Source organism: Mixophyes fleayi, chromosome 5 (assembly GCF_038048845.1).
Source record: "Mixophyes fleayi isolate aMixFle1 chromosome 5, aMixFle1.hap1, whole genome shotgun sequence".
NCBI classification, from domain to species: Eukaryota; Metazoa; Chordata; class Amphibia; order Anura; family Limnodynastidae; genus Mixophyes; species Mixophyes fleayi.
The window spans coordinates 394,801-416,674 of NC_134406.1; the positions used below are offsets into that span (position 1 = coordinate 394,801).

At 41.7% G+C, this 21,874-nt stretch overlaps 1 protein-coding gene across 1 annotated transcript in view; it reads left to right on the plus strand.

Annotated features, from left to right (window-relative positions):
• SLC39A4 (solute carrier family 39 member 4) overlaps positions 1-21,874 on the plus strand; it is a 50,430-nt gene that overhangs the window by 4,631 nt on the left and 23,925 nt on the right. The window contains exons 2-3 of the mRNA XM_075211484.1: positions 13,217-13,459; positions 14,632-14,821. Coding sequence (XP_075067585.1) covers positions 13,217-13,459; positions 14,632-14,821 — 433 coding nt within the window. The remainder of the gene's footprint in view (positions 1-13,216; positions 13,460-14,631; positions 14,822-21,874) is intronic.

A 21,874-nucleotide genomic window follows, 5' to 3' on the forward strand; every position in this document is an offset into this window, starting at 1 on the left:
CTTACCTGCCTTTATGTCAACTGAAATAGTGACCCCTTTCCTCCTCAGTAGTTCCCATTATAGTGCCATTAATATTATTATTATCATTTATTTGTTAGGCCCCACAAGGTTTCCGCAGCGCCGTACACAGTACATACAGTAGACTATACAGGGTGAAACAGTACAGAACAATAAACAAAAAATACCAATACTTCAGAAACTCCAGGCAGGCTGATGCAATAAGCACGGAGCAGAAGAACAGGTGAGGAGACAGGAGGGAAGAGGGCCCTGCTCAGGGGAGCTTACATCCTAATGGAGGGTAGACAGAACAGGCACAAGGGGAACCAGAAGAGAGAAGGGAGAGCGAGTGGAGGAGGAGAGATGGTTAAGTAGATGGTTGGTAGGCTTTGCGGAAGAGGTGAATTTTCAGTGCACATTTGAAGGAGCACAAAGCTGGAGAGAGATGGATGGAGCGAGGGAGGGCATTCCAGTGAAGGGGGGCTGCATGGGAAAAGTCTTGGATTCTGGAGTGGGAAGAGGTGATAAGAGAGGAGGAGAGGCGGCGATCATTGGCCGAGCGCAGGGAGCGGGCAGGAGTGTGAATGGAGAGGAGGTTAGAGATATAAGGGGCAGTAGAGTTGAAGAGAGCCTTGTAGGTGGTGGTGAGGAGTTTGAAAAGGATTCTGTAGGGGAAGGGGAGCCAGTGTAAGGCAAGACAGAGAGGGGAGGCAGAGAAGGAGCGGCGTGAGAGGAAGATGAGTCTTGCGGCCGCATTGAGTATAGAGCGGAGGGGGGAGAGATGGGAGAGAGGGAGGACAGTAAGGAGGAGGTTGCAGTAATCCAGGCGGGAGATGATGAGTGCGTGGATGATAGTCTTGGTGGCTTCTTGAGAGAGGAAGGGACGGATGCGGGCGATGTTGCATAGTTGGAAGCGACAGGCTTGGGCAAGGGAATGAATGTGGGGGTAAAAGAAAGAGAGGAGTCGAGGGTGACACCCAGGCAGCGGAGTTGGGTGACAGAGGAGATGGTGGTGTTGTTGACAACAATAGAGAGGTCATAATGGGATGGGAGTCTGGGAGGAGGAAAGACAATGAGTTCATTTTTGGAGATATTTATTTTAAGAAAACACGCAGACATCCAGGAGGAGATGGCAGAGAGGCAGTCAGATACCCGGGAGAGGAGGGTGGAGGAAAGATCAGGAGAAGAGATGTAGAGTTAAATGTTGTCAGCATACAGGTGATACTGAAGACCGAAGGAGGAGATTAGAGCACCAAGGGAGGAAGTATAGAGCAAGAAGAGTAAAGGGCCGAGAATAAAGCCCGGCGGGACTCCTACAGGGAGATAATACTAACTTTAGCCTTTGGGTTTTTGAGATCCAAGTGTATGATTTTGCATTTTTTGGCATTAAACTGTAGTTGCCACTCTAGTGACCATTCCTGTAGTCTACATAGGTCATCAGTCATTTGTTTTACCCCTGTCTACCCTGTTACATATCTTTGTGTCATCTGCAGTAAGACATACTATCCCTTCAACACCATGTGCAATATCACCAATAAAGATATTAAAAAGCACTGGTCCAAGTACAGATCCGTGGGGTTCTCCACTAGAGTTGATGGGATTGGTGACCGAATAACAGTCATTCATGTTGAAGTTTTTCATGACTTTGTTTATTGTGTTTTGGTTGCAGAAAATGCATGGGAAGGAGCAGAATATAAAATGCCTAAAAATAACTCAATATTCTATTAAAAAAACCCTGAAAATGTCTACATCTAGTTTACAGATACAAAGTGAAGTTAATTTTGCTGAATACATTTTTCTCTGATTTAAGGACAGTTTAGCTGCACTGTCTGCAGGATTATAGGGTCACTGGCAGAGGCTTCACCAGTCAGTAACTCAGACAGAAACTAACACAGGAGAGGAGGAAATAGAAGGAAAATATTTCTCTCTCAAGTGAAAGTTTTGTGCGACGTTCTACAGACTTTGGCGGCCTCGGTCTCTCTCCTCGTCTATTACTCAACATTTCTAATCTTATTTATTTAACATGGTCAAACAAACTGAAAATCTAACAAAACGCTAGTAATCCACTTGTTCTTACTCATATCTGTGAGTGTTTAAATCACATATTTACTTTCGCCCCAGGCAGGATTGTGACATTAATGAGTAACAGTTGTTTCATTATAATCATTCAGCTCAGGTAGATTATAAGACTGTCAGTAGAATTACTTCATAATACAGGACCTGCTGACGCCCCAGGTTCAGCAACATGTTATATAATATGGAGGCTGTGACCCCCCAACCTCACTGGGGATAATTACTGGGGTGACTAATGATGTCTTTTTATAACGATAATGTTACTTTGTATCCTCTGTGTAACCAAACAGAGATGGGTATTAATGTTACTTTGTATCCTCTGTGTAACCAACCAGAGATGGGTATTAATATTACTCTGTATCCTCTGTGGTAACCAACCAGAGATGTGTATTAATGTTACTTTGTATCCTCTGTGTAAGCAACCAGAGATGGGTATTAATGTTACTCTGTATCCTCTGTGTAACCAACCAGAGATGGGTATTAATGTTACTTTGTATCCTCTGTGTAACCAACCAGAGATGGGTATTAATGTTACTCTGTATCCTCTGTGTAACTAACCAGAGATGGGTATTAATGTTAATCTGTATCCTCTGTGTAACTAACCAGAGATGGGTATAAATGTTACTCTGTATCCTCTGTGTAACCAATCAGAGATGGGTATTAATGTTGCTCGGTATCCTCTGTGTAACCAATCAGAGATGGGTATTAATGTTGCTCGGTATCCTCTGTGTAACCAATCAGAGATGGGTATTAATGTTGCTCTGTATCCTCTGTGGTAACCAACCAGAGATGGGTATTAATGTTACTTTGTATCCTCTGTGTAACCAACCAGAGATGGGTATTAATGTTACTCTGTATCCTCTGTGGTAACCAACCAGAGATGGGTATTAATGTTACTCTGTATCCTCTGTGGTAACCAACCAGAGATGGGTATTAATGTTACTCTGTATCCTCTGTGGTAACCAACCAGAGATGGGTATTAATGTTACTCTGTATCCTCTCTGTAACTAACCAGAGATGGGTATTAATGTTACTCTGTATCCTCTGTGTAACCAACCAGAGATGGGTATTAATGTTGCTCTGTATTCTCTGTGTAACTAACCAGAGATGGGTATTAATGTTACTCTGTATCCTCTGGGTAACTAACCAGAGATGGGTATTAATGTTACTCTGTATCCTCTGTGTAACTAACCAGAGACAGGTATTATTTATGTTGCTCTGTATCCTCTGTGGTAACCAACCAGAGATGGGTATTAATGTTGCTCTGTATCCTCTGTGTAACTAACCAGAGATGGGTATTAATGTTACTCTGTATCCTCTGGGTAACTAACCAGAGATGGGTATTAATGTTACTCTGTATCCTCTGTGGTAACCAACCAGAGATGGGTATTAATGTTACTCTGTATCCTCTCTGTAACTAACCAGAGATGGGTATTAATGTTACTCTGTATCCTCTGTGTAACCAACCAGAGATGGGTATTAATGTTGCTCTATATTCTCTGTGTAACTAACCAGAGATGGGTATTAATGTTACTCTGTATCCTCTGTGTAACTAACCAGAGATAGGTATTATTTATGTTGCTCTGTATCCTCTGTGGTAACCAACCAGAGATGGGTATTAATGTTGCTCTGTATCCTCTGTGTAACTAACCAGAGATGGGTATTAATGTTACTCTGTATCCTCTGGGTAACTAACCAGAGATGGGTATTAATGTTACTCTGTATCCTCTGTGGTAACCAACCAGAGATGGGTATTAATGTTACCCTGTATCCTCTGTGGTAACCAACCAGAGATGGGTATTAATGTTACTCTGTATCCTCTCTGTAACTAACCAGAGATGGGTATTAATGTTACTCTGTATCCTCTGTGTAACCAACCAGAGATGGGTATTAATGTTGCTCTGTATTCTCTGTGTAACTAACCAGAGATGGGTATTAATGTTACTCTGTATCCTCTGGGTAACTAACCAGAGATGGGTATTAATGTTACTCTGTATCCTCTGTGGTAACCAACCAGAGATGGGTATTAATGTTACTCTGTATCCTCTGTGGTAACCAACCAGAGATGGGTATTAATGTTACTCTGTATCCTCTCTGTAACTAACCAGAGATGGGTATTAATGTTACTCTGTATCCTCTGTGTAACCAACCAGAGATGGGTATTAATGTTGCTCTGTATTCTCTGTGTAACTAACCAGAGATGGGTATTAATGTTACTCTGTATCCTCTGTGTAACTAACCAGAGATAGGTATTATTTATGTTGCTCTGTATCCTCTGCGGTAACCAACCAGAGATGGGTATTAATGTTGCTCTGTATCCTCTGTGTAACTAACCAGAGATGGGTATTAATGTTACTCTGTATCCTCTGGGTAACTAACCAGAGATGGGTATTAATGTTACTCTGTATCCTCTGTGTAACCAACCAGAGATGGGTATTAATGTTGCTCTGTATCCTCTGTGTAACTAACCAGAGATGGGTATTAATGTTACTCTGTATCCTCTGTGGTAACCAACCAGAGATGGGTATTAATGTTACTCTGTATCCTCTGTGGTAACCAACCAGAGATGGGTATTAATGTTACTCTGTATCATCTCTGTAACTAACCAGAGATGGGTATTAATGTTACTCTGTATCCTCTGTGTAACCAACCAGAGATGGGTATTAATGTTGCTCTGTATTCTCTGTGTAACTAACCAGAGATGGGTATTAATGTTACTTTGTATCCTCTGTGTAACTAACCAGGTATTATAATACTGTAACCTTTTTCTAAAAATCTCTTACTTTGGAAATGTGTTTTGTTTATTATAAGGGTCAGAATTAGTAGTTACTTATTATCGGATGTAGTAAGGTTTTAGGAATTTTCTTAATCTTTATGGCCGATACTGACCAGTGTCTGCATGTTAGTAAATCATTTACGTTTCTGGGAAGGGGATGGATTTTGCTGTATAAGTGAAAGTCAAATTATGATGATTAAGATGATTAATTCCAACTCATAAAGATTGCCCCTCTATTAAAGTAATATATTTCATTATATCTACAGCAGAGATATATTGAATTAGAGAAGGGATCGTTACCCAAATTTAATTCATTTTCCCCAGCTCCTAGTAATAAACTCCCCATGGCCCCAATGACATGGGCTGGTAAAAGGTTTCACATAGTTATTGTGTAATCATCATCATCATCATCATCATCTGCCATTTATATAGCGCTACTAATTCCGCAGCGCTGTACAGAGACCCCACTCACATCAGTCCCTGCTCCATTGGAGCTTACAGTCTAAATTCCCTAACACACACAGACAGAGACACACACAGACACACAGACTAGGGTCAATTTGATAGCAGCCAATTAACCTACTAGTATGTTTTTGGCGTGTGGGAGGAAACCGGAGCACCCGGAGGAAACCCACGCAAACACGGGGAGAACATACAAACTCCACACAGATAAGGCCATGTCGGCAATTGAACTTATGACCACAGTGCTGTGAGGCAGAAGTGCTAACCACTGAGCCACCGTGCTGCCCACTATATAGAGTCATATAGACATCAAGTTCAAGCATTCACTCTCTGTGGATCTATAAGAAGAGGATGGATTGCTAATTTCAGATTTGAGCTCCCCCCAAATGTCCCGATATTCCCTTTTTTTCTCCACCAAATGTATTTAACACACAATACTTATTTTGCCATTATTTAGTGTACTTTTAAAACCAAACTAACAGAGCAAGTGACAATATGGTTCTTATAACCAATTACTTATTTGTGACTTAAAAGGAAGTTTGGAAATTTATGACCTGAGCAAACCTTATGGTCAAACGCTGAATGGGATATTAGAACATAAAATAATATGCTATTTAGATATGAATCCATTAGATATTTATCCTATGGTAAGTTGTGTTGTCCATTAAATGATGCTGCCAGATCATCATGACCATGTGTATGAATATTTCTGCAGTGATATCACCTGGAGGTATTAGTAGGCGGTGTTGGACGGGGGCATGAAGGGCCCACTGCACTGGTAGGAACCCATGAAATACTAAGTGATTCAGGCACCAGAGGACCTGACAATACACAGACTCAGATCCGCAGATACAACGCTTTAGATGCTCCAGCTTCTGTGTATTCAAGACCCACCAACACCACGTACACATCCCAATATAAACACACTGTCCAAACAGTAGGTGAACTCATGTTTGTCAAGCTGGTGAAAAGACATTAAATCTGTGACCCTGGTTAAGAGGGTTTGGGGTGTGGGCTCCGTCTGCGTGGAGTTTGTATGTTCTTCACAGGTTTCCTCCAGAGCTCCAATTTCCTCTCATACTACAAAAATGTAATGATTGGTTAATTAACATCTAATGAAAACCGCGGTGAGTGTGTGTTGTGTGGTCGGGATAACAGACTGTTTACTCCACCAGGGCAGGAACAGATGTGAATAACTAAATATTGTCTGATAAGTCAGATAGGATAGATATAAATAAAATGATAATAAATAAATAATAAATACAAAGAAACAATTCAAGTAGTAGAGCAGATTGCAGTTAAAAATATACAAGTTTATGGTGTTTATGAAATTAAAAATTAAAAATACGGATGAAACATTGATTCATTTCATATATATGCAATCATATGGAAAATGTATATGGGCACCAGTGTAAACAGTCACTTGTAGTGCCAAAAGTGCTCAATACCAGGGGGTAGATATACTAAGCGGCGGTTCCGACGAATTGACGATTCTCTGCACTTTTTAATATGGTAATTAAAAAATTAAAAAAGTAAAAATTTCCGGTGCTACCCTTGTGATTATATGAATAAATCACAGCGCCCTGTGATTGTATAAATAAATCATAGTGCCCGTTTAATTATATAAATAAGTCATAGTGCCCACATGATTAAATAAATAAATCATAGTGTTCCCATGGTTATATAAATAAGTCATAGTGTTCCCATGATTAGGGCTTCTCTCCTCTCGCACTGAATGTAGAGCAACTCCCGGCTCCCTTAAGTGTGTGTGATGCAATAAAACTGAGTCACTTAAAGGAGTTGAAGAACAGGTAAGACATTGACTATAGATAGCAGGTATTCAGGTAGTGGGGCCAACTGGGAATTTCCCCGTACCTCGGTGTGCCAGTTATCTCAGCATACAGACATAACACATCTTGCATGTAAAACCAACATGAGAACAAAACCAGAATATTCCTTGTACATTGCTATAACACAGAGTGACAGCTCCACCTGCAGTCCCTTCAGTGTAATCACTCCAGCAACATTAAGTCTGAGTCTGTTGCAATATCTCATCAAGTATTGGCCAGGTATGTCACGTTATACTCTTTCTGCAGATTAGTTTGCTGCAGTCACTGATGTAACATTCTAAAAACCATCAATAAAAGCTAATCTGGTATCCCAATAATATATATAATAATATAGGTTTCTGTACTTGTGGCGTACACCCTGCAAGCTGCTTGAGCTGCAGAGGTCTGGACCAAGCAGTTTTCAGCGATTAAATAAATCTTCTAAGGTTTGAGAAGGTAACGGAGGTCACCTATGTGTTTTGTCCTTGTCAGCCTCACATACCTTGAACAGAAATCATTCAGACTGCTCTAATCAAACAGTTAATTAGAAGAAAGGGGGGGGCCTCTAAAGAAGGAGCAAGATTGGCTGAATTGCTATGGGGCGCTTGAAAAATGTGGGGGGAGGTTAAACGCCCATCTCCTAATACTGAATGAAACTGTTGTAGCGGAAGACAAAGCAGATAGCCGGTGCAAAGCAATTTTATGTTACCAATCAGCTCCCAACAGAGAGCATGAGCGAAGGAAAATATGGTCATTGAAAAATTAAATTAACTGGCGGACAATCCAAATGAGAAAATCGAAATAAGGAAAGATTAAAGTGCTGATTTACTAAGAATATTTTATATGCAATATGCTTTACTAAGTTAAGGCAGAAAGAACACATTGAAAAAAACTGTCTCATTAAAATATGCACATTTATTGCATAAATCACACATTATATTCTATATATAATCATACAATCATGACCAAATGTTCTGAGAATGACACAAGTATTGGTTCTCACACAGTTTGCTGCTACAGTGTATTTAGACCTTTTTGTCAGATGTTGCTATGTTATACTGAAGTAACATTACAAACATTTCATAAGTGTCAAAGGCTTTTATTGACAATTACATTAAGTTTATGCAAAGAGTTGATATTTGCAGTGTTGAACCTTCTTTTTGAAGACCTCTGCAGTTCACCCTGGCATGTTGTCAATCAACTTCTGGGCCACATACTGACTGACGGTCGCCCATTCTTGCCTAATCAATGTGTGGAGTTTGTCAGAATTTATGGGTTTCTGTTTGTCCATCCGCCTCTTGAGGATTGACCACAAGTTCTCAATGGGATCAAGGTCTGGGGAGTTTCCTGGCCATAGACCCAAAATTTCAATGTTTTGATCCCTGAGCCACTTAGTTATCACTTTTGCCTTATGGCAAGGTGCTCCATCATGCTGGAAAAGGCATTGTTCATCACCAAACTGTTCTTGGATGGTTGGGAGAAGTTGCTCTCGGAGGATGTTTTGGTACCATTCTTTACTCATGGCTGTGTTCTTAGGCAAAATTGTGAGTGAGCCCACTCCCATTACTGAGAAGCAACCCCACACATGAATGGTCTCAGGATGTTTTACTGTTGGCATGACACAGGACTGATGGTAGCACTCACCTTTCCTTCTCCAGACAAGCGTTTTTCCAGATGCCCCAAACAATCTGAAAGAGGATTCATCAGAAAAAATGACTTAACCCCAGTCCTCAGCAGTCCAATCCCTGTACCTTTTGCAGAATATCAGTCTATCCCTGATGTTTTTCCTGGAGAGAAGTGGCTTCATTGCTGGCCTTCTTGACACCAGGCCATCCTCCAAAAGTCTTCACCTCACTGTATGTACAGATACACTCACACCTGCCTGCTGCCATTCCTGAGCAAGCTCTGCACTGGTGGTGCCCCGCTCCCGCAGCTGAATTAACTTTAGGAGACGTCATGGCTTGTTGGACGTTCTTGGGTGCCCTGAAGCCTTCTTCACAACTATTGAACCTCTCTCCTTGAAGTTCTTGATGATCCGATAAATGGTTGATTTAGGTGCAATCTTACTAGCAGAAATATCCATGTCTGTGAAACCCTTTTTGTGCAAAGCAATGATGACTGCACGTGTTTCCTTGCAGATAACCATGGTTAACAGAGGAAGAACAATGATTTCAAGCACCACCCTCCTATTAAAGCTTCCAGTCTGCTATTCTATCTCAATCACCATGATAGAGTGATCTCCAGCCTCGTCCTTGTCAACAATCTCACCTGTGTTAACGAGAGAATCACTGACCTGATATCAGCTGGTCCTTTTGTGGCAGGGCTGAAATGCAGTGGGAATGTTATTTTTGTGATAAAGTTCATTGTGATGGCAAAGAGGGACTTTGAAATTATTTGCAATTCATCTGATCACTCTTCATGACATTCTGGAGTTTATGCAAATTGCCATCATAAAACCTGAGGCAGCGAAAAATAATATTTGTGTCATTCTCAAAACTTTTGGCCATGATTGTATATAAACATACAAACGAATAATAACATAGCACAAATTTTCACAGATGCAAACAGATTCTTGTGACCAAAGAGTTGGCACAAGTTGCTTCAGCTTCTCCTAACAATGCCCGAAAAAACTTCCCTTTTCTAAGAGTCACACTGATGATGAGTCAACACAGCAAAATGTAAAAGGTTGTGACATCTGGTAAGGCTTAAAAGAAATGCCAAAATAGATTGACACCTCTACCATGTCTCAATCTGATACACCTTGGTAGATGTTAATTTTAATTAGGGGTACAGTGTACCTCTGTATATCATTGCAAATGTATTTATTGTTGATGTTATTTTTTTATATTTTTATGTGTTTTGTATGGAAATGTATTGATTTCGGAGACAGTATGTCATGTTTGGGTTTTGTAACTTTTCTGTAGGAAGTCCCAAGTAAGCATATGAGTGGAAGGGATGTGTTTTTGAAACTGTCTGTAGACAGGTAATCTCATGTTAATTAGACCTTTTTGTTGATGAATGAGCAACACGTCTGTTGAGCCTGAAAGCACAAGGGGGATAATTAGACTGGCTGATAGACTTCCTATGTGTGTAAGACTCAGGATGCAAGGATGCAAGTGATCACAGATTAATGTGAATTTTGCAAGTTAAATTGTGTTAAAAGCAAGATTAGTGAAATGTTATATCCTGATGGTAAACATTCAATATAAAACCTCAGAAGATGTGGTGCCACTAACAGCAATGTAGAAAGGTGTTAAACTCCTCCAAGCTGATTTATGTCCAGGCTGCATAAAGCACCTGGATTGGTTAGAGGGGCAGGAGGGCGGATTACCTCCTGCCAGGGTATCTGTGTAAATATGTAATATAATGGTCATGTAATATATCATTATTATATCATCTGTAACTTCTGGATAGATGGCCAGTACCACAGACTGGTGTGTAACTGTCCTTATTAGGACTACATGAGCTAATAAAACATCAGTGCTTCAAGATCCTGCTTTGACGCCTACTCACCTGCTGTAATTCCTGTGACCTACAGATTAGACCAATCTAATCCGTTATCCGGCTGTTCTGAGGATGGAACCCAGCATCCAGTACCACTGCTCTGCCCACTACTTGCATCTCTGTCCAGTGTGATAGACCAGGGGGAACCATCCACAGCAACCCAGATCTGAAGGAAGAGGTCAGGGGTACCAACCCAGGTGCGCAGCGAGGGGGTACACTAGCAGTGAGAGTTACCCAGAAGGAAGCGGTCCTAGGTGCTGGTGAGGGGGCCTAGTGGTGACAGCAGGCTCCTCCTACTGCGGTTAGAGGGCGCATTTGGGATAAAGAAAAGGTAACGGTGGCAAGGCAAGCCCAGCTGGCCCCCAGCAACAACAGACAGGGTGGCATAGGAGGTTTAACCTGTCACACCTTATCTTAGTAGAATGGTAGAGGGTTACTTATACATATATTGTAGTGTAAAGAAATTCTTTAGTTCCTTTAATATAGTGAATGATAATATAGTTATTTATTCATTATACTCAGTTGTAAAAATGTCTGCATGTATTGTAGTATTTAAACAGTTATTGAATTGATAAAGTAATTTAGTGATTACATTTCAGATTTAAGGCGGTTTCTCTAGTTATAGGTAATTGTGATCTATAATCTAGATCGTCTATATTGTGTTTACACAGCGCTCTGGTAACACATAATGATTGGTCCCAGAGAGCTCAGACTCACAGGATCCTTTACATCAGCATCTAATTTCTGATTGTGGGTTTTACAGTCAGTTATTACCTGTCTGCTACTTCTATTACTTTACATGGTTCTAATTATATACAACAGCTCAACAACAATTATAGTGCTGATATGAAGGTATTTCTATAATTGTACCTATGAAACACTGAATATTTCACAGCTTACAATCTGCTTCTGTTAAATTAAATCACAAGAATTACCCAACCGACGTCAGGTGCAGGCGCTGAGCACAATCCCACTGTCTGCTTGGGAAGAGGTTTTGTTCAAAACTCTTTTAAACTCTTTTAAATCATTTAAAACATCTTTCTCTTGGCGTCGTGATGCGCAGTCTTGCAGCAACCAGTATTTTACCAACAGGATTATATCATCTTCCCAGCATCCTTAGCTTCAACAATTTCTAAGACACTTATCCCCTAGTACAATAAGAGGTTGCGTGTGTTCCCTGCTTCAGCCTAGACAGACCTCATATGATGGTTTATGTCAGGTTAAGAGATAATTAATTATTATTTAATAAAGAACTAATAGAGGTGCCAGTTGTCTCACTCAGTCATTAATCAGACACCCAGACCAACAAGGACCCTCACTGCTTACAGCGTGGTCCTAGAGGCATCATACCTCCTTCCCTATAATAGAGGCACCAGACAGGGGGATCTATGCTCCAGGGATCATAAAGAGGATCAGCCTCAGGGCTATATGGAAACACTGTTTCTTTATTAAAAAAATATATATATTTACTTTTTGCAGAACTGATACTAAGATTTCACTTGGTCTGGTGTGCTGACACTTTTATAGGCATAAACCACAGCAATCACTGGTACGGTTCTCCTGTCTCAGCCCTCACTCTGGAGTCTCCTGTCTCAGCCTCTCATTAGGGGGTCTCCTGTATCAGCCTCTCATTAGGGGGTCTCCTGTCTCAGCCTCTCATTAGGGGGTCTCCTGTATCAGCCTCTCATTAGGGGGTCTCCTGTCTCAGCCTCTCATTAGGGGGTCTCCTGTATCAGCCTCTCATTAGGGGTTCTCCTGTCTCAGCCCTCACTCTGGAGTCTCCTGTCTCAGCCTCTCATTAGGGGGTCTCCTGTATCAGCCTCTCATTAGGGGGTCTCCTGTCTCAGCCTCTCATTAGGGGGTCTCCTGTATCAGATCCTCACTCTGGAGTCTCCTGTCTCAGCCCTCACTCTGGAGTCTCCTGTCTCAGCCTCTCATTAGGGGGTCTCCTGTCTCAGCCTCTCATTAGGGGGTCTCCTGTATCAGCCTCTCATTAGGGGGTCTCCTGTATCAGCCTCTCATTAGGGGGTCTCCTGTATCAGCCTCTCATTATGGGGTCTCCTGTATCAGATCCTCACTCTGGAGTCACCTGTCTCAGCCTCTCATTATGGGGTCTCCTGTATCAGCCTCTCATTAGGGGGTCTCCTGTATCAGCCTCTCATTATGGGGTCTCCTGTATCAGCCTCTCATTAGGGGGTCTCCTGTCTCAGCCTCTCATTAGGGGGTCTCCTGTATCAGCCTCTCATTAGGGAGTCTCCTGTATCAGCCTCTCATTATGGGGTCTCCTGTATCAGCCTCTCATTATGGGGTCTCCTGTATCAGCCTCTCATTATGGGGTCTCCTGTATCAGCCTCTCATTAGGGGGTCTCCTGTCTCAGCCTCTCATTATGGGGTCTCCTGTATCAGCCTCTCATTATGGGGTCTCCTGTATCAACTCCCCACTCAGTCTCATGATTCAGCCCCTCACTAAGTATTTTCCTGTCTCCGCCTCTTACTATAGAAATGTAATGTAATAGGTTGGTCTTGTAGCTTTGCTTGAAGTTTGTATTTATAATTGTTGCGTCTCTCTCCGCAGTGTCTGACGCCGAAGGCCCTGTTTGCCATACTGAACCAAACTTCAGAGTCCCAGCTGAATGCTCAGGGGTATGCTGCCTTATCTGAGGGGTTGCTGAATTATATTTATGACCCTCCCACTGTCTGCACCGCTATCAATGAAAGTAAATGGGTGCCAAGCACACTGGCTGAGAGCAAACAGGCAGAGGATGTTGCCCTTCATATAATAGCAAGAATACTACCTAAATATAAGGCACAAAACCAGGTAAGTGATGGGGAAGTTGTACAAGACAGTTGTCTATTTAGCAAATCCACCCTTGTGTGTTCAGGAGGTGAGTGGAGGGATGGGGTGTAGTTAAGGCAGGTTAATGACAGGGGATTTAGTGAAGAACTGTGGAAGGAGTTGTATGGTCAGGAGGTAGGGATGGGGGTAGAGTAGGGGGGATTAGTGGAGAGGTTTGGGTGGAGTTTGTGGATCAGGAGGTAGGGAGCATAGCAATGGAGGTATGAAAGGTAATATATGAGCGACTAGTGGAGAATTGTGGAAGGATTTAAACGGTCAGGAGGTAAAAAGCATAAGGATTTGGGTGGAGGTATGGCAGGGTTAATGGATGGGGATAAGTGGAGAGGTTTGGGTGGAGTTGAGAGATCAGGAGATAGGGAGTGGAGGGATGGTGGTGGAGTTATGGCTAGGTTAATGGATGGGGGATTGGTACAGAGGTTTGGGTGGAGGTGAGGGATCAGGAGATAGAGAGTGGAGGGATGTTGGTGGATTTATGGCCAGATTAATGGATGGGGGATTGGTACAGAGGTTTGGGTGGCGTTGAGGGATCAGGAGATAGGGAGTGGAGGGATGGTGGTGGATTTATGGCCAGGTTAATGGATGGGGGATTGGTACAGAGGTTTGGGTGGAGTTGAGGGATCAGGAGATAGGGAGTGGAGGGATGGTGGTGGAGTTATGGCCAGGTTAATGAACGGGGGATTGGTACAGAGGTTTGGGTGGAGGTGAGGGATCAGGAGATAGGGAGTGGAGGGATGGTGGTGGATTTATGGCCAGGTTAATGGATGGGGGATTGGTACAGAGGTTTGGTGGAGTTGAGGGATCAGGAGATAGGGAGTGGAGGGATGGGGGTGGAGTTATAGCAGTGTTGATGCATGGGGGTTTAATGGAGAGGTGTGGAAATAGTTGGTCAGGAGGGAGAAGGTAGGAGGAGGTAGGGAGTAGAGGGACTAGGATGAATGTATATTGTAGATATAGATGGGGACCTAGCGATAAGGTGAAAGTTAGGATGGAGGAAAAAATGTGGCTGGTGATTTAATGGCCCAATGCACAGGTGCACTCTCTATGATTAGGATTCTTTATGTGTATGAGAGTGTCTGTCTCTTTAGACAGACCGAGAAATGTCTCTATTGAAAAATGGTTCATTTTCTTTTCAGGAAGGACCCTGCGTCAATGCTCAGGACATCCTAAACATGACCTCTGACCCTGACCATGTCAGCACAGAGATTCAGGAAGCTATTCTTACTGTAGTTTTAGAGGGATCATGTATGACACTACTTCCACCCCCTGAATTCTTTTTGGAGTACATTTATAATCGTTTTGGTAATAAAAACTTCAGCCTTGAAGGTAAGAGCAACCCCCAAACCAAAGTCTGTGTGTGTGTGTGTGTGTGTGTGTGTGTGTGTTAGGGAATTTGGACTGTAAGCCCCAATGGGGCAGGGACTGATGTGAATGAGTTCTCTGTACAGCGCTGCAAATCAGTGGCGCTTTATAAATAAATGGTGATGATAATGATGTCTGAATGCAAACAGAACAGGGGAGGAAAGGGAGCGGACTAACTTAGGCCGTGTACAGTAAGGGTCGTGCCGACGGCGTGCTACCCTGCTTGGTTTCATCCGTATGATTCACACCAGCTACAGGGCAGGTGTAAGTGCTGACTAATGACACATAGTACACATATGCAATGCCACTAGTCATCACAGAACATGTGTGTGCAAAACTATACTATGTCAGAGCGCATTAAAAACATCTTTATTTATACATTTAATGTAAAAAACATTTTTTTATTATTAAAGTCAATGTTTATTAATGTTTATACTGTTAAGAGTTTTTCATCAATTTTGAAATATATTTTGTTTTATGTGTTCTGATGTGACCTGATATTGTACAGAGGTTTGTGTGTATCCTACAGTCTGTATGTGTCGGCAGAACGTATGGTTCCTTTCTTGGATATACAGTATGTTGGATTTAAATTTGTCCGAAACTCCGCTCAGGTTCCGTGCTCTTTTTATAATGCAACTTACATGCAAGTTTTTTATTTGAATCAGGCCCATAGTGATATAATGTCTTAGTAATAAAATCAAAAGTCGCATTTGCCATATAGAAAAATAATTACAAACAGCCCAATTAAACACTGTGTACGGAAGTGACAATTAAGTTAGACATATAGATGGCTGATATAAAATAGCTGAAACACAAATATCTTCTTTGTTATCTGCTGGAGATCAATCAGCCAATCTGAAGCGGCTGCATATACATAGTACTGCTGATAGTTATTGTGTATGTTTGCACCAGGCCTCCAGCACACGCAATAGATGTGTGTCACTCATACTTGCCAACTCTCCCGGAATGTCTGGGAGACTGCCGAAATCCGAGACGGTCTCCCGGGCTCCCAGGAGAGCAGGCAAGAGGCAAGGCTCCCACATCCCGTAATCCTTGGCCAAAATAACGCAATTTGCGGTGAATCGCATAATTTTGGCCCCACTCCCCATGACAAAATGGCATTTTTGTTGTGCTGACAGGGCCAAAATGATGCAAATGACCGCGCCCCGCCCTCTAGTCCTGCCCCTCTCCCGGACTGCAGTTGAGCATTCTTTACTATACCATCCTCTAGAGTTCGCCTGCATTTCTCAGAACAAGATCAGAGAACTAGAAACCTTATCTAACTCAGCAAGAACAAATAACTAAATTGCAGGAAGATTTAAAAATGACGTTGCTGCTGCACAAATTTTGCGTCCACTGTTGGGGATTGTCGCTTATACAGAGGTTTCCTAAACCAGTGCGGCATTTATTTTCAGATGCAACCTACACAGTTCAATAATGATAAGATGAAGATCTTCTTCATAATTAATCCACTGACTGGGGAAACTCTTGTCTGGGTTTCTTCTTCTGTTGAGCAAGACAGCGATATCCTGCAAGATATGGACTCTGTTACCTCTGCAATGGCCCAAGTTTTTGATGATCCTAATCAATGTGCCACCGCTGAAGCTAAGCTCCATGGACTGCGCCAAGGATAACGCTCTGTGTCTGAGTACACTGCTGAATCCGATGTTTGCAGACACCACATGGAATGTTTCTGCCCAAAAAGCAAGTTCCGTCCTGGTCTTTCCGAGCAAGTAACAGATGAACTCAGAGTGGACACAGCTGATAACCTGGACACATGTATCCAACTGTGCATTTGTACTGATCGAAAATCATGTGAGAAGAAAAACAAGAGATTAAGAGCGTTTGGATTCGGCAATAATATGTGTCAGTTTTATAGTCTTACAGCATTCAAAGCACCATCAAATCCCTTGGCTCACGGAAAGAAGACCCTCTGCCTCAACAATCACATGTTGTTCTCCCAATAGTGCTTTCTTCTGGGTCTCTTCTAATTGCCATTCGGGCCATGCTTAACTCTGGAACTGGTGGTAATTTCATGGATATCACTTTTGCACAGGAAAACCATACTGAGTGAAGGTGTAAACAAGCTCCAGTGAATTTGGAGACTGTAGATGGATCTCCTTTGTCTTTCATGGTATCTGAAGTCCAGCAGGTCACTGAACTTTCATTTAAAGATTTGAAAAAATTGCCTCTGCAATACAGTGAGTTTTGGGATGTCTGTGATATAAAGAATGCAGATATATTACCTAACAAAAAGACAGTTGTCAGCACTTATCCTTTACACGGCATAGCTGTGTGTATCTAGCAAATCGAAAACATGAGGTATTAGTTCATATTTTGATCAAAACATTTAAGCCTCCATCCCAGCATCAAGGGCACTTCATTATATGCAGCTCCTACACTGACCTATATGCTTTAAACACCATTAAAATGCAGATAAAATCAGATGCACTCACCTCCCAGGTATAGGGGTTTACATCTCGCAAGGGCTGGCTTGATATATTACCTCTGGACAAAAACTTTAAAAAGTGCTTAATTCAGGGTTTCCCAAACCCAGTCCTCAGGGCTCCCCAACAGTGCAGGTTTTCTGGATCACATGTGACATAATTAGGACCACCTGTGGATCTGTTACAATGTGTCAGTCAGTAATGAATACACCTGTGCTCCAGCAAGGAGATATGGAAAACATGCACTGTTGGGGAGCCCTGAGGACTGGGTTTGGGAAACCCTGGCTTAATTCAACCCTCTACTTCTACTGCTGGTGCAGCCTTATTCTTTGTAGAAAAGAAAGACTTCACCCTACGCCCCTCATTGACTGGAGGGAACTGAATGTGATTACAATCAAGAACTGTTATCCACTCCCCTTAATTCCTGAACTGTTTGAGAGGCTACAGAAGGGAAAGATCTTTATGAAGCTTGATTTACATGCGGGTATACAATCTTGTTCCAATTCGACCCGGGATGAGTGGAAACCGCCTTCAGGACAAGATACGGACATTCTGAGTCTCTGGTCTGGCACTATATAAATAAATGATGATGATGATGGTCATGCCTTTCGGTCTATGTAATGGGGTGGGGTACTGAATTCTGATTCACAAAAATTACGACAACAGTTATTGAGACACTAAAATGCTGACTTGTATAATTCCGATATGTAGGAATAACAGACTTACCTAAAACAGATACACAACATTGATGACAGCCCTGCTATAAACACAGAAAATGCCGTCAGTGAGATTGTCATCAGTTAAAATGGGGACAGTCATATTTCCAGTATTAAGGGGCCAATGCTAGGACTAATAATGAATAATGTGCAAGACTTAGTAAAAAAAAAAAAAAATGTAAAAAACGTTAAACCTAGCGTTAATAGTGTTTATAGCAAGCACCGCACCCCCCACAATTTTTTATTGTTTTTTTTTACTAAGAATTGCACATGATTATGCAGGTGCCAGGTCCTGGCATTGGCCCCTTAATACCGGAACTATGACTGTGGACATTATAAGTGACGTCAATCACACTGACGGCATTTTCTGCTGTCGCTGTTTATAGCAGGGCTGTCGCCAATGTTGCAATTTTTGGAATTGGCATTAAGACTATCACCGATGTAATGTCCCTGCATCTTTCCAGCATTTCATCAATGACATCTTAAGAGACCTACTAGATCAATTGTTTTTGCCTATCTGGATGACATTCTTATATTCTCCGGTAATCTGGAGGAACATCACACACATCTCTGTATTTTATTTGAAAGTCTTTGGAAGAACCAACTGTATATTACATTGGATAAGTGTGAACAAGCTCAAATCCCTGATGGTCTGAACATGGATCCCAATAAGATTGATGCAGTTTTTAACTGTACCTAAGAATGAAACAGAAGTGGAGAAGTTGATTGGCTTTACAAATTTCTACCAGATATTCATAAGAAACTTTTCTGGAATAATTGCTCCTATTACACATCTCACCAAAAAGAGTGTTACTTTTGAATGGTCACCAGAAGTACAAGAAGTTTTTACCCAACTTAAGACTCTTTTCACATCAGCACCAATTTTGATACATCCAACTCCTGAGCTACCCATTGTTGTCGAAGTTAATGCCTCTGATTTCATAGCCGTGAGAAGATGTTGTTGAGTTCTTGTTCTTATTTTTCTCGCCAGATGACATCAGTGGAGAAGAAATAAGATATTGGAAACAACGGATTACTGGCCATCAAGTGTACTTTTCAGAATGGAGACATCTTCTTGAGGGTTCAGTCCATCCAGTGACAATTTTTACGATCATAGAATTTTTACGCACTGCTAAGCAAGTGTCCCCTAGACAGGCCAGATGGATTTTATTCCTTCTCACGTTTTAACGTCATGATTTCGTACCGACCTTCTGCCCAAAAAATAAATAAATAAATAATAAACTCGTCTGAGTCAGCATTTTCAACACAGTAAAAAGAGAGGAAAGGGGGGGGGGGTTGTGGGGGAAATGGGGGTGAGAGATGGGGAAAAGAACATTCAATGGGGTGAGGGGCATGATATGAGTACCAGGGTTCCCATGCAGAATTCATTTCAGTTACTTTCAAAAAATTCAGTTCTACAGGGGTTCATAAATGCAAGTTAGGGAGTGTTAGTTTTAGGGATAACACTGTAATATTATAGATTAGTGATTGTATTATATTCCACCAAATATGGAGATACTACCAATCTGAACACATTGGGTCTGATTTATCATAAGTCTTGTTGCGTGCTGTATTTTACGCCAATGAAAGGAAGTGCATGCAATTCATGTGTGCCAAGCTCTGGGCATTTCTAATATTTGTGAGTTTTAGCTGTGTCTCTTGCTACAGCTACAGGGCAGGTGTCAGTGCCGATTACCAGTGACGACAACTGTGTATGCAGCCAGAACAAGTGTTTACAATCAAGCGCAAATGTAAAAATGCATTTTATGTGGAGAAAGTATTAATAGCATCTGAAAAATGTATTTCATGGAAAATAACAAGCTTTTTTCATGTATTTTTTATTAATGATTATATTATTAACAGGTATAAATATTTTTTATGTTATAATTATTATTTTTTCTGTGTGTCTTTATATTGCACATATGCATTGTGGATACCTGCATTGTGTTGTGTCTGTCTGCATAGGTAAGGGCCATATTGCCAGAGTGTACTTATATCCGCATTCAAATAGAGACATTTCTTCAGCTCAGCTTGTACCTGAATACGGATTTACGTGTGTGCAATTTCTGTTTTTAAAAAATGCAAATGGCTTTCACTTTATGTCCCTGTATGAACCAGGCCCATTGTCTCCAGCATTGTTAGATGTGTGGGGGTATATTTTGTCTCTCTAGGACTAGATACCATCTAGTGATAATGTTATAAGAATCCCCTTTTATAGGGATTGGACCTTTGGAGATTAGTACGAATTTTGCCCCAGGCTTCTTCTTCAAGGGAAAACCCTATATATTTTTTTCAAGGCCAACTCATGAGTTTCTAGATCTGGCATTTTGGAGGCCAAAATTGTGTGATAGAGTAGGAGATTGAGTATCTGCTGTTGGAGTTATAACCACAGTTTTGCATTGTTTCCTTAACGTGCTTTTTTGAGAGAGGCTTGAACAAAATGACAGATTTGGAGGTATTAACGACATTCAATGTTGGGTTTTGAGGATACTAGTCTTATGTGTAGCTTTTAGTGCCCACTCAGCGGTAGATGGTCAGCCTGAGGAATCCTTATGTGGTAACTGAGGGCACCTGGCATCTCCATGAGTTCAGCATCACTTAGTCCAAACAACTGGAAAGTTACAAATGAACCGTTATTTTATAAATAGATATTTGTATATTTACAAATCACACAGGAATACAACACGGTTAACAAAAGCAAGGCGGTTCACCACACAGATAGCCTACAGAACAACCCTACTCTAAAGGGGCTATAATCACCGTTCTTCTTGAACATTGTACCGGTTATTGAGTCACACCGTTCACTCTTCTGCCAGCATGGCAGGAACTAAGCCCAATGTCTTCCTGCTTAGGTTTAACAGATGAGATCCCCACAATTCTGGATGAGTCCAACAGGAGCCCTAGCCCTTAAACAGTACTTTCCTGTAGGCAAGAGAGAGGGAGAACACAGCAATAGCCATTCTTTACATAGAAACAGAACCTCCACCTCAGCCATAAATTCAAATGATCACTTGAAAACTGCACCAATCTCGGGTGGAGGTTTGAGCAGGCTACCAATCAGGAATAGATTCACCAGGCCAAAGGGCAACTCTCATAGCAGCATGTTCAGCTCATTCTGCTCCTGATCAATCGTGAAGACAATGTCAAAGAGCGATAACTGTCAGATCTTGGTAATCAACCAAGGTGCTTACAATGTGTCCAATTTCGCTGACATTTTGAGGGGTGGTGGGTGGTGAGGTGATCATAGAAGAGCCAAACATGGAGCAGGGGTTGTTGATCTAGACGAGGGTTAGTGCTGGTTAGATGGGCCCGATCTAGATTTGTGAAGTTGAGTGAGTAGATCTTCTCCATCTCTAGGATCATTTACTAAGACAGTTTTTTCTCCACGGCCTACTATCAGCTTGAAGGGGTAACCCCACCAGTAGCGAATAGCCCTGTTGTGCAGCAATATTGTAGTTGCGGAGTCCTCTCCTCTTGGTGATAGTCACTGGGGATAAGTCCTGATAGATCTGTAGTTTGAGGTATCTGTGTAGTACTTGAGGTTTTCTCCAGACTGCTTACAATACACAATCTCTATCTTTAAAACTCAGAAAATGGATGATTATGTCACATTGAGGCTCATTATCTTTTGGTTTACGGCGGAGAACTCTATGCGCTCTTTCAATATGGACTAAACATGAGTTCAGGTCTGGGACCATGGCTGGAAACAAACCTTGTGTCAGGATTCCCAATATAAAACCACGGAAAGAGCGTAATGAATGAAGTGGTTTTTATAAGAACACCGGTTACAAAGGTTTCAGGATGCAGTACGGTAGGGTATGGCAGAAATGGCAGAAGGACTCATTAAATAACAT